The sequence below is a fragment of the Lithobates pipiens genome, unplaced genomic scaffold, assembly GCF_037356315.1.
Source record: "Lithobates pipiens isolate NorthernLeopardFrog02 unplaced genomic scaffold, aLitPip1_a1.2 Scaffold_30, whole genome shotgun sequence".
NCBI lineage: Eukaryota > Metazoa > Chordata > Amphibia > Anura > Ranidae > Lithobates > Lithobates pipiens.
Window position 1 is genome coordinate 41801319 of NW_027507791.1, and position 13928 is coordinate 41815246.

General features: G+C 45.5%; 1 protein-coding gene across 1 annotated transcript in view; it reads left to right on the plus strand.

Annotated features, from left to right (window-relative positions):
* LOC143942704 (SLAM family member 9-like) overlaps positions 1 to 12385 on the plus strand; it is a 22307-nt gene extending 9922 nt beyond the window's left edge. The window contains exons 3-5 of the mRNA XM_077464084.1: positions 3849 to 4097; positions 7533 to 7649; positions 12229 to 12385. Coding sequence (XP_077320210.1) covers positions 3849 to 4097; positions 7533 to 7649; positions 12229 to 12233 — 371 coding nt within the window. The 3' untranslated portion in view covers positions 12234 to 12385. The remainder of the gene's footprint in view (positions 1 to 3848; positions 4098 to 7532; positions 7650 to 12228) is intronic.
* The last annotated feature ends 1543 nt before the right edge of the window (positions 12386 to 13928 follow it).

Below are 13928 nucleotides of genomic sequence, written 5' to 3' on the forward strand. Positions count from 1 at the left end.
GCTGCTGCATTTGATGGTGGCACATGCTGCTGCAATTGGTGGTGACACATGCTGCTGCAATTGGTGGTGACACATGCTTCTGCAATTGATGGTGACACAGTCTACTGCATTTGATGGTGACACATGCTACTGCAATTGGTGGTGACACAGTCTGCTGCATTTGATGGTGACACAGTCTGCTGCATTTGATGGTGACACATGCTGCTGCAATTGGCGGTGACACATGCTGCTGCAATTGGCGGTGACACATGCTGCTGCAATTGGTGGTGACACATGCTGCAGCAATTGGTGGTGACACAGGCTGCTGCAATTGGTGGTGACACAGGCTGCTGCAATTGGTGATGACACAGGCTGCTGCAATTGGTGGTGACACAGGCCGCTGCAATTGGTGGTGACACAGGCCGCTGCAATTGGTGGTGACACAGGCCGCTGCAATTGGTGGTGACACAGGCCGCTGCAATTGGTGGTGACACAGGCCGCTGCAATTGGTGGTGACACAGGCCGCTGCAATTGGGGGTGACACAGGCCGCTGCAATTGGGGGTGACACAGGCCGCTGCAATTGGTGGTGACACAGGCCGCTGCAATTGGTGGTGACACAGGCCGCTGCAATTGGTGGTGACACAGGCCGCTGCAATTGGTGGTGACACAGGCCGCTGCAATTGGTGGTGACACAGGCCGCTGCAATTGGGGGTGACACAGGCCGCTGCAATTGGGGGTGACACAGGCCGCTGCAATTGGTGGTGACACAGGCCGCTGCAATTGGTGGTGACACATGCAGCTGCAATTGGTGGTGACACATGCAGCTGCAATTGGTGGTGACACATGCTGCTGCAATTTGGTGGTGACACATGCTGCTGCAATTTGGTGGTGACACATGCTGCTGCAATTTGGTGGTGACACATGCTGCTGCATTTGATGGTGACACAGGCTGCTGCAATTGATGGTGACACATGCCTTTTTCTACACTGTGTTGCTGTATTGAGGCGGCCATCTTGGTGGAGGCAGGGCTTTGCTTGCTCATATCAGACCCTCCAGCAAGGAGAACAGTGAGCAGCACAGTGGAGAAATCACCACATTTCCTGAGACTAGAAGTATGTACCTTAGATCTCATACTGCAGATGTACAGCGATGAGGCTCAAGGCTCAGGAGTGCCTAGGCCAGTGATGGCGAACCTTGGCACCCCCAGATGTTTTGGAACTACATTTCCCATAATGCTCAAGCACTCTGCAGTGTGGATGAGCTTCATGGGAAATATAGTTCCAAAACACCTGGGGTGCCAAGGTTCGCCATCACTGGCCTAGGCTCTTCCAGGAAGTGCACTGATATTTTGAACTTCTATAGATGTTCCCTATAACATATCATAGCTTCACCATTTAAGTTCAGGTCCACGTTAACAAATGTAAAAGATAACAATTTGGTTGCGGTTATGCTTTGAAGGACACCTATCACAATTCAACTTGAAGTGTTAGATTTGTTTGATGCTAGAAACTTGGGTGAGAGGGGCTTTAGTGCTTGAGATTTATTTTTACCACAACTGTATGGGCAATGACCCAATGAGGTTTTTGGGTGACATATTGGCTGCTTTGATACCCCAAGGAACCACCACAGAATCCTTGGGGTGTGAACACAATGCTTAATATGTGCAAAGGCTGCTCAAGGACCACATATCGGCCCTTTACCGGGAATTAAATAGCATGTAACCCGATAAAGCAGTTTAGAGCACTGGTCCAAGCGCCAATGGTGATGCTCTAGATCAGTGATTCTCAACCAGGGTTCTGTGAAACCGTAGGGTTCCTCCAAAGGTTGCTAGGGGTTCCTTCAGCATTGGGAAATTTCTGCCTCTCAGATAAGTTCCCACTCCCAACATTGATCTTTTTAGCTATCTGTAAGGAGGTAATTCTTCCCAATGACCACAAGTGTAAGGACCATTCTTCCCACTGACCATCACACTATTGTATCATGAGTTGTAGACCTCTAATTTTTAGTAGGGGTTCCCCCGAGACCGGAGAACTATTTCAAGGGTTCCTCTGTGTTGAAAAGGTTGAGAAAGGCTGATCTAGATGATCTACTGAAATCAAGGTGCCGACGTTCATAGAGCCCATCCAAGACCAATATGTAATTTTAGGGTCGGAAGACAACGCACTCCAATCAGCCCGTATTTTAAGTGAAGATCGAGAATGGCCTTGGATCTTCTCAGGCCACTACCCCTGACGTATTTTGCTCTACCCATAAGGCTTACTCATAGAATCATAGACCCCTATGACAAGCCCTATGGGTGGGACGAAATGCATTGGGAGTGGCCTCAGAGGAACCGAGGCTGGGGCCGTTCTCTATCTTCACTTAACGTAGCTACTGAAATGCAGGCACCGTCATCCATATATCTCATCCAAGCCCAATATGTAATTTTAGGGTCGGAAAACAACGCACTTCAATCAGCCCGTATTTTAAGTGAAGATCGAGAATGGCCTTGGCTCTTCTCAGGCCACTACCCCTGACGTATTTTGCTCTACCCATAAGGCTTACTCATAGAATCATAGACCCCTATGACAAGCCCTGTGAGTGGGACGAAATGCATTGGGAGTGGCCTCAGAGGAACCGAGGCTGGGGCCGTTCTCTATCTTCACTTAACGTAGCTACTGAAATCCAGGCACCGGCATCCATATATCTCATCCAAGCCCACTCCCACCATTGATCTTTTTAGCTATCTGTAAGGAGGTGATTCTTCCCAATGACCACAAGTGTAAGGACCATTCTTCCCACTGACCATCACACTATTGTATCATGAGTTGTAGACCTCTAATTTTTAGTAGGGGTTCCCCGAGACCGCAGAACTATTTCAAGGGTTCCTCTGTGTTGAAAAGGTTGCGAAAGGCTGATCTAGATGATCTACTGAAATCAAGGTGCCGACGTTCATAGAGCCCATCCAAGACCAATATGTAATTTTAGGGTCGGAAGACAACGCACTCCAATCAGCCCGTATTTTAAGTGAAGATCGAGAATGGCCTTGGCTCTTCTCAGGCCACTACCCCTGACGTATTTTGCTCTACCCATAAGGCTTACTCATAGAATCATAGACCCCTATGACAAGCCCTATGGGTGGGACGAAATGCATTGGGAGTGGCCTCAGAGGAACCGAGGCTGGGGCCGTTCTCTATCTTCACTTAACGTAGCTACTGCAATCCAGGCACCGTCATCCATATATCTCATCCAAGCCCAATATGTAATATTGAAGTGGGAAGATGCCGCACTCCATTTAGCCCATATACACTGTACTAAGTGAAGATCGAAAATAGCCTCAGTCTAGGCTCCGCCCAGTTCACGGCCCTAACACATTTCACTTCGCCCCCACTGCTCAGTCATAGACAAAGCTATTTGGGTGGGACAAAATGCGTTGGTGGCCTGAGGGAGCCAAAGTCAAACTTCACGTAACATATGTGCTGATTAGAACACGGTGTCTTCCCACCTCAACATTATAGAATTTACATGTTTGGAATAAGTCTTTTGGTCCGCTCAATGGCCAACACTGAGGTGTTAGCAATACGTTGTAAGCCATTCCAGAGCTCTAATGGGGAAATAAAATGGATACCTGCTCAGGGACCCCCCCCCCCCCCCCCCCCCCCCGAATGAGAGGAGCTCACAAGGAAAGGCGCATCAAGACAACTCAGTAGTCATTTAAAGTTGTCTTTAAATTCATGTATCCAATGAACTTCTTATCACAACCCTTCATCGATAGCGGCACAAGGTTGGCTTTGGGAAGGTGAGTGACCACCATCCAAGACTTATAAAAACAAGACTTATACATCGGTTTGGAATATTTGTTCAGATGTTTCTTCTGGTTTTCTTGCAGAGATATTATCAGCAGAGGACATCCAGTTAGAGGGCAACATTACCAACACCGAGCCTTGTAGAGTTCTTATGACTTGTGTGGTGAAGGAACCCAATGTGACGGTTACCTGGAGCAATGGCAGTGGTCTAATCTTTACTGGTAATGTCCTGAATATAGAGGATGTTCATTCGAACCTCAACATCACATGTACCGCCAAGAACCCCATCAGTAACATCACCAAGGCTGTGAAACCCTCACAGTTCTGTAGAGGTAACTGAATATCAAACTCATGTCTGGTCTACAGAGCGAGGGATGGTGGCTTTTTTATGTTTCTGGACCAATAATATAGACTCTGGTCTCCAGACTGTGGCCTGGAGGCCAGATGTGGCCCTTTGCTAGCTTTTCTTTGGCCCTTTGGGGGGACTATTTTCATCCACTGATACCAACAACATGGCATAATTCCCCCCACTGCCAATAATGAAGGGGTATAATTCTTCCCAATAACACCAAAGATGAGGCACAATGTCTCCCAATGACAGCAACAATGGGGGCCCATTGACACCAATGATGGGGCATAGTTCTTCCCAATGACACTAACAATGGGGCGCTATTCCTCCCACTGACACTACAGATGGGGCCCAATTCCTCCCAATGACACCAAAAATGGGGCCCACTGACACCAATGATAGGGGCACAGTTCCTTCCAATGACAGCAACAACGGGGCGCTATTCCTCCCACTGACAGTAAAGATGGGGCCCAATTCCTCCCAATGACACCAAAAATGGGGACAATTGACACCAATGATGGGGCATAGTTCTTCCCAATGACATCCAACAATGGGGCGCTAGTCCTCCCACTGACTCTAAAGGGCCCAATTCCTCCCAATGACACCAAAATTGGGGCCCATTGACTCCAATGATGGGGCACAGTTCGTCCCGATGACACCAACAATGGGGTGCTATTCCTCCCACTGACACTAAAGATGGGGCCCTGTTCCTCCCAATGGCGCCAAAAATGGGGCCCATTGACACCAATGATGGGGCACAGTACGTCCTGCTGACACCAACAATGGGGCGCTATTCCTCCCACTGACACTAAAGATGGGGCCCAGTTCCTCCCAATAACACCTAAAATGGGGCCCATTGACACCAATAATGGGGCATAGTTTGTTGCAATGACACAAACAATGGGGCGCTATTCCTCCAACTGACACTAAAGCTGGGGCACAATCCCTCCAACTGACACCAAAGATGAGGCATTGTTTATTGCCACTGTCGTTGGGACCTTTTCCACTTCCAGTGGCCTCAGTCTGGCCCCATTGAGTCTGAAGGGGAAAAAACCGGTCCTTTGTTTAGAAAGTTTTGAGACATTGGCAGCCATTATTTTATGTGTAGGGTTAAAGTGGTTGTAAACCCTTACAGACCACTTTTACCTACAGGTAAGCCTAGATTAAGGCGTACCTGTAGGTGCAAGAAATATCTCCTAAACCTACACGGTTTAGGAGATATTTGCAAAAGGCAGGCCCCCGCTGTCTATGGCGCATGCGCCGTAGACAGCGGCACGCTGAGCGTGCCATTTCTAACAGCGATCGTAGCGTTAGTGGCGTCTCCCGCGTGCGTGACGTCGCGGCTTCCGGACAATCATAGCGCCAGAGCCGCGATACTCGGAAGGAAGATGGACGCTTCGTGGAAGAGGGGACAGCGGTGACATCATCAATGTATCAATGCATAGTAGCCCATTATGCTTTACCTTTGCAGGGGAACAAAGAGGAAGTAAAACCCATCAGGGTTTACCTCCTTTTTAATATGGGGCGTATTTATAAAATATAAAAAATAAATAAATAAAAAGTCATACTGTAAAACTGCATATACATTGAGTGTTATTAGGCTATTTTCTCTCCAGGTCGAATGTTTTACTTCATACAGAACATAGTGAAGCAGGAAAATACTGCCTTAAGGCCACTAGATGGTGCTGATGGGGGGAAAAAAACTTAGTACAGCACTTAGACCAGCCTTTCTCAACCTTTTGAACACAGAGAAACCCTTGAAATAGTTTGTCGGTCTTGGGGGAACCCATGCTAAAAATTAGAAATCTATAACTCCTGATACAATAGTGTGATGATCAGTGGGAAGAATGGTCCTTACACTTGCGGTCATTACCTCTTTACAGATAGCTAAAAAGATCGTTAGTGTCGGTGGGAATTTATCTGAGAGGCAGAAATTGCCCAATGCTGAAGGAACCCCTAGCAACCTTTGGAGGAACACTGGTTGAGAATCACTGACTGAGACACTGTGAGAGACAGGGAAAAAAAGGTCAACACGTTTCATGCTATCTCAGCGCTTACTCATGATTTACTCAATGCGAAACGCGTTGACTTTTTTTTTTTTACTGGCTCCCACAGTGTCTAAGTGCTGTATTATGTCTCAGTAAAACTGGATGTTTTATTGTGTGCAGCTGTTTGGATTTTTGAAGTTGTTTCCCATCACCGCCATCTAGTGGCCATAATGCAGTAATTATGTCGTTTTATGTTCTCGATAAAGTTGGATATTTTATTGAAGTGCAGCTGTCCAGACTTTTGAAGTTTTTCCCATCAGCTCCAACTAGTGGCCACAATGCAGTATTTTCTGGGTTTACTATATTCTGTATAAAGAAAAGCATTTCGACCTGGAGAGAAGTTTTTCTATACATGCAATTACACGCTGTCACCCAAACATGTGAGGGATTGAAGGATATCAGCGGTGGACTCCCCCTGAGCAGCAGCTTACTGTATAATCAGGGCCGGGACAAGGGGCGGGCAGGAAGGGCGGCTGCCCTGGGCACTGTGGTATCATGTGAGGTGGGGGGGCACCACAAATTGGTTGGGGGGGGGATTTGGGTTGGGAGGGTGAATTTGGGAGGCGATAAGAATTTTTATAGGAGGGGAAATCTGGGGAGGTGTGCTAGAAAAGGTAAAATGGTGGGGGGAAGGGGATGATTGGGGGTATTTGTGCTAGGAGGGGAAATTTGGGGGAGATTAGGATGGGGCATTGGGGAGAATTTATGCTGGGAGGGGAGGGGGATTTGGGGTGGGGGGGAGAGGATTTGTGCTCAGATGGGGAAATTTGAGGGGTAGAAGATTTATACTAGGAGGGGGAATATTTTTGAGGGTGGGAGAGTGGATTTGTGCTGGGGGCATATGGGTAATGAGAGGATTTGAGCTGGGGGGGGCAAAGATCTGCGCTAAGGGATTTCAGTAGGAGGCAGATTTGTATTGGGAGGAGGGGGAATTTATGGTTAGCTGTAAGCATGCAGATTAGTGCTTGATTTTTATTTTTTCTGGGGGGTGGGGGGAGGGGGGGTATTTTGCTGAGACATAATTCTCATACATCTGGGGGGGGCACAATTTGGAATTTTTGCCCCGGGCTCTAGATGACCTTGTCCCGGCACTATGTGTAATAGTGCATGAGAAAGAAATATTTACTGTGATTGTCGGCGCCATCTAGTGGCCATAATGCAGTTTCACAGGATGCATAGCTGTGAGAATTTTTTTTTAAAACACACCCCTAAGTGATGTCATAGTGGTGATCTAAAGACAGACATTTTTTTCCTCCACCAGTAACTGAAATACATATTTTCGGTGGACAGGCAGCTTAAGAAAATTGTATTCATTGTTATCCAACTGAAAATTGAAGGAAATATTTGTATTGTGTTTGTATTTGTTTCAGGAAAGACGGAGGGCAATGAAAGCAATAAACACCTGGGGGTCACTGTTGGTATTCTTTCTGCTGTCGTTGTTGTTGTGGGCGCTGTCTCTTTTTTTGTATACTTGAAAGTATCACAAAGTAAGTGTTCATTGTATTTTGTGTTCTATATGGCTGAATTGTCCATTATCCAGCTGACCAATGAAAACAGTGAACAGCCTCTTTAGGAAGGGTTGAAGAAAAGAACATCTATAGTAGGGATAAGTAGAGGAAGGGGTTAACCTTGCAAAGGGGCAGAAGATTTTGAATGTTTGTGGCCCCCAAAAAAAAAAATGACTTCCACATTTACCTTCTGCTGTACAGGACCACATTTCACCAACACCAATCCATCTTCTCCCAGTCCTTGTATAGGGAGATGGGGGGCTTCATACCCACTCAGAGACATCCTTGGAGAATTAATGTGGTGATCCTTCCTTATGCAGTTGTGTGGGCACAGCAGGTGTACAGAGCCAGGAACTCAGCACAGGGATGGTGGGAACCCCTCATAATGGGCATAGCAGGTGTACAGACCCAGGAACTCAGTATAGGAATGGTGGGAACTCTTCATACTGGGTACAGCAGGTGTACAGACCCGGGAACTCAGCACAGGGATGGTGGGGACCCCTCATAAAGGTCACAGCAGGTGTACAGACCTGGGAACTCAGCACAGGGATGGTGGGAATCCCTCATAATGGGCACAGCAGGTGTACAGACCCGGAAACTCAGGACAGGGATGGTGGGAACCCCTCATAATGGGTACGGCGGGTGTACAGACCCGGAAACTCAGCTCAGGGATGGTGGGAACCCCTCATAATGGGCACAGCAGGTGTACAGACCCGGGAACTCAGCACAGGAATGGTGGGAACCCCTCATAATGGGCACAGCAGGTGTAAAGACCTGAGAACTCAGCTCAGGGATGGTGGGAACCCCTCATAATGGGCACAGTGGGTGTACAGACCCGGGAACTCAGCACTGGGATGGTGGGAACCTCTCATAATGGGCACAGCAGGTGTATAGACCTGGGAACTCAGCTCAGGGATGGTGGAAACCCCTCATAATGGGTACAGTGGGTGTACAGACCCGGGAACTCAGCACTGGGATGGTGGGAACCCCTCATAATGGGTACAACAGGTGTATAGACCTGGGAACTCAGCTCAGGGATGGTGGAAACCCCTCATAATGGGCACAGTGGGTGTAAAGACCCGGGAACTCAACACTGGGATGGTGGGAACCTCTCATAATGGGCACAGCAGGTGTACAGACCTGGGAGCTCAGCACAGGGATGGTGGGAACCCCTCATAATGGACACAGCGGGTGTATAGACCCAGGAACTCAGCTCAGGGATGGTGGGAACCCCTTATAATGGGCACAGCGGGTGTACAAATCCGGGAACTCAGCACAGGGATGGTGGGAACCCCTTATAATGGGCACAGTGGGTGTACAAATCCGGGAACTCAGCACAGGGATGGTGGGAACCCCTCATAATGGGCACAGTAGGTATGCAGACCCGGGAACTCAGCACAGGGATCTCACCAATTGCAGCTCCAAGGGAGATGAAAGGAAACTGTTGAGGGTTTACCAGTCTACCCAACACTGAAATATCAGATTAATGTAGACCCTTTAAGAGGAAAAAAAAAACAGTTAATGTGATAGATATGGTTATAGCTAAAGAATCAGGTAATGGATGGAACTAATGCCGCGATTAGGCCCACAGCCTTTCTGAACAAAGATACTTTTTTTTATTGAGCCTGTTCACCACAAGATGGCACCATTAGATTGGTACATAAAAAAAGAAATGGTGCTTACATCTTATGTCAAACCTTTTTACCATGGAGGAGCCCTTGAAGTAATTATTTTATAGGATTTACAGCAGTTTCAGGACTCAGGGAGCCCCTCGCTTATAATATACCTACAGTTCACGGTATTGTTCGCACAATCAGTAAGTTGTGTACATAAAAAAAAAAAAGAATAAGGATTGAGGTATACATAATGCATTTGACACCCAGAGCAGATCATTTAAAAAAAAAGAAAATTATTTTCAGTTTTGATTCATGAAATAAAACATATAAAACGATGCCCGGAAAGTTGACAGCGTGGTTTTACAATCCTTTATTTACATTGGGAGTCAGTGTGACACAGATCAGCCCCTGCATCTTGGGACTTACTTGTTACTAAGCATACAATGTCCAGTGATCACTGGGGGGGGTAGACTGAGAACATGCCTATTCCTTATTATGACTATTGCAAGGGGGTGGAGCCGGGAACACAAGTTCATAAAATCAATAGGACGGTAGAAATGCAAAGATCTTATACTCAGAGCCCAAGGAAGGTAAGATAGTTCTATAATGCAGATTTTTTTTTTTTTTATGTTGAATGGCCAACCCACCCAGTATTTATGTTTTCATTTAAGTTTAGAATTTAGGTCCAGTGAAATGGTTGGTACATTTGTTTTCTGTGTAAAATGAGGCAAACTGGAATGTTTGCAGGCTTTCTTTACTGGTTTAATGTAATTTCATTCATTAAAAAAATAAAAATAAAATGTTTGGGGAAAATACCACATCATGGCCACTAGATGGAGCTGATAAATATTTCATATAGGATATAGGCTCCATCTAGTGGCCATAATGCAGTATAGTCCAAAACCACTTTATGGTTATTTTTTTCTATGAGTGAATAACACTTGACCTGTGGAGGAAATACTAACACTTGACCTGTGGAGGAAATACTAACACTTGACCTGTGGATAGGGTTGCCACCTTTTCTTCAAGCCAAACCCGAACACTTTAGGGGGCTGGGACACCTTTGGGTGCCCCAAGGAGAGTAGTAATGCTGTGTGCATTGCCTGCCGCAGCAAACGGTGTGTGTTGACAAATTGCTCTTGTTGACATCATTGCCCTGTCCCCCAGTAAAGTCAAACCTGCCCTAAAAACAGCTGCCCGCAGCTCCTGTACAGCAACAGATTTGTGTGTGACTATCTTGGTTACTTGGGGAGCCACAGTCTAGCCTGAATAATGTCTCTGGGTTTCAGTCCGCCTGAAACCCGGACACATGAATCAAATCCGGAACTGTCCGGGAGAATCCCAAACAGGTGGCAACCCTACCGGTGGAGGAAATACTAAGGCTCGATTCACACAGGGGCGGCACGACTTGCAGCACGACTCACAGACGCGACCTGCACACGATCAGCGGCGACTTGCAAAACAACTTCTGTATAGAAGTTAATGCAAGTTGCCTGAAGTCGCCCCAAAAATAGTACAGGAACCTTTTTTCTAAGTCGGAGCGACTTGAGTCGCTCCTATTAGAACGGTTCCATAGTACAGAACGGTGCGCGACTTGTCAGGCGGCTAAGTCGCCTGGACAAGTCGCTCCTGTGTGAACCGGCACTAACACTTGACCTGTGGAGGAAATACTAACACTTGGCCTGTGGAGGAAATGCAAGTATTTCCTCCACAGGTCAAGTGTTAGTTGACCTGTGGAGGAAATACTAACACTTGACCTGTGGAGGAAATACTAACAATTGACCTGTGGAGGAAATAATAACAGTATTTCCTCCACAGGTCAAGTGTTGGTTGACCTGTGGAGGAAATAATAGCACTTGACCTGTGGAGGAAATAATAACACTTGACCTGTGGAGGAAATACTAACACATGACCTGCGGAGGAAATACTAACAATTGACCTGTGGAGGAAATACTAACACTTGACCTGTGGAGGAAATACTAACACATGACCTGCGGAGGAAATACTAACACATGACCTGCGGAGGAAATACTAACCCATGACCTGCGGAGGAAATACTAACAATTGACCTGTGGAGGAAATAACAGTATTTCCTCCACAGGTCAAGTGTTAGTTGACCTGTGGAGGAAATAATAGCACTTGACCTGTGGAGGAAATACTAACACTTGACCTGTGGAGGAAATACTAACACTTGACCTGTGGAGGAAATACTAACACTTGACCTGTGGAGGAAATACTAACACATGACCTGCGGAGGAAATACTAACACATGACCTGTGGAGGAAATAATAACACTTGACCTGTGGAGGAAATACTAACACATGACCTGCGGAGGAAATACTAACAATTGGCCTGTGGAGGAAATAACAGTATTTCCTCCACAGGTCAAGTGTTAGTTGACCTGTGGAGGAAATAATAACACTTGACCTGTGGAGGAAATACTAACACTTGACCTGTGGAGGAAATACTAACACATGACCTGCGGAGGAAATACTAACACATGACCTGTGGAGGAAATAATAACACTTGACCTGTGGAGGAAATACTAACACATGACCTGCGGAGGAAATACTAACAATTGGCCTGTGGAGGAAATAACAGTATTTCCTCCACAGGTCAAGTGTTAGTTGACCTGTGGAGGAAATAATAACACTTGACCTGTGGAGGAAATACTAACAGTTGACCTGTGGAGGAAATACTAACACTTGACCTGTGGAGGAAATACTAACACTTGACCTGTGGAGGAAATACTAACACTTGACCTGTGGAGGAAATACTAACACTTGACCTGTGGAGGAAATAATAACACTTGACCTGTGGAGGAAATAGTACATTTTGATATTACCAGCAGATCCATTGGATGAACAGCTATGCAGTTTTTTCAATTTTCAATAAAAACATTCCATAAAGTTTTGTTCAAACTTTCTTATTATTTCTTATAGGGTGAAGAAGTGACGCCACTGACGGGTTTCTGCCCAGCGGCTCAGGAAGATTCCAGCGTTTGGAGTTTCCAGGCTCACTTTCTCCAGGATGACCATATTAAAGTAGAACTCCTGCTGGGCAGCTAAATACAACATTGGAATACATGTCCATGAACTGCGTTGCCTGTCAAATTCTGTTCAGCCAGTCTTATTGTTTACATAACTCTGACACCCAATATATCCACGGGGGGAAACTGGAATTCAAAGCGCCCCCCCAACACTCCATTCAAGGAACAAGAGGATATACCAGGTACTTCCAGGTATGGAGAGCAGGCAGCAAACTCTCTTTTCTCCCATAATGCATTGCTGGTTGTCTAAAGCAGCCAATTATGTGGATCCCAATGCAGTTAAATAGTGGTGGTGAGATATTCTACTCGGTTACCGTATGATTACATTTGGATGGCGCAGCATTATATTGGTATATAAGTTTACAATTGCTCTGGTCAATCCTCGGCATAGTCCAGGTTTGTTTGAGGTTACATTCACATGGTTTGCGGTGCGTTTCGGTAAAGCGTCTCACTTTGAATGGGCCGTCTTCATAGGGCAATGTAGATTTTAACAGCTCTGTTCCTATGTAAAAGAGGAAGAAGGGGGGGGGATGTCCCTTCTCTCCAATCAGCTCTCACTGAGTGCAGCAGATTGCAACTTCAGCTCCCCGCCCCCTGCTTTCTGAAAGCTCAAACAAACTGTATAAATTTGGCACTTTAAGCGACCGCAGAGAAAAGAATGCTGCAGATAAACAGGTACAACTTACGTAGGATGATTTGTTTCATCTCTGTGTATCACCTGTGGCCAGTCACTTCACTGGGCATATGGAAGGGTTTAGCACCACTTTAACCATTTCAACCCACGGAAGATTTTCACCCCCTTAATGACCAGGCCGTTTTTTTTTTTGCGATACGGCACTGTGCCGCTTTAACTGACAATTGCGCTGTACCCAAATAAAATTGACGTCCTTTTTTTTTTCCCCCACAAATAGAGATTTCTTTTGGTTGTATTTGACCACCCCTGCGTTTTTTTGGTTTTTTTTGCACTATAAACAAAAAAATGCTGACAATTAAAAATGTTTTTTGTTTTTTTTTAACTTTTTGCTATAATAAATATACTCCAAAAAAAAAAAAAGAAAAAAAAAAAATTTAGGCCGATATGTATTCTTTTCTACATATTTTTAGTAAAAAAAAAAAAAAAAAAAAAAAAAAAAAAATCGCAATAAATGAGTGTATATTGATTGGTTTACGCAAAAGTTATAGCGTCTACAAACTATAGATAGGATAGATAGATTTATGGCATTTTTATTTATTTATTTATTTTTTTATTCTTTATTTTATTTTATAAAAAATATCATTCATCATACAAAAAAACATGGCAGGGGAAATGCAGTTCCACATCTTAAAATATGGCATTTTTATTATTTATTTATTACTAGTAATGCGATTTTTAGTGGGACTGCGACATTGCGGTGAACAGATTAGACACCTTTTTTTTGGGACCATTGACATTTATACAGCGATCAGAGCTAAAAATAGCCACTGATTACTGTATAAATGTCACTGGCAGAACAGGGGTTATCACGGGGGGGGGGGGGGGGGGCGCGATCAAGGGGATTAAAGTAAGTGATTGCAAGGGTTCGCTTTTTTTTTTTATAACAGACATATCATACT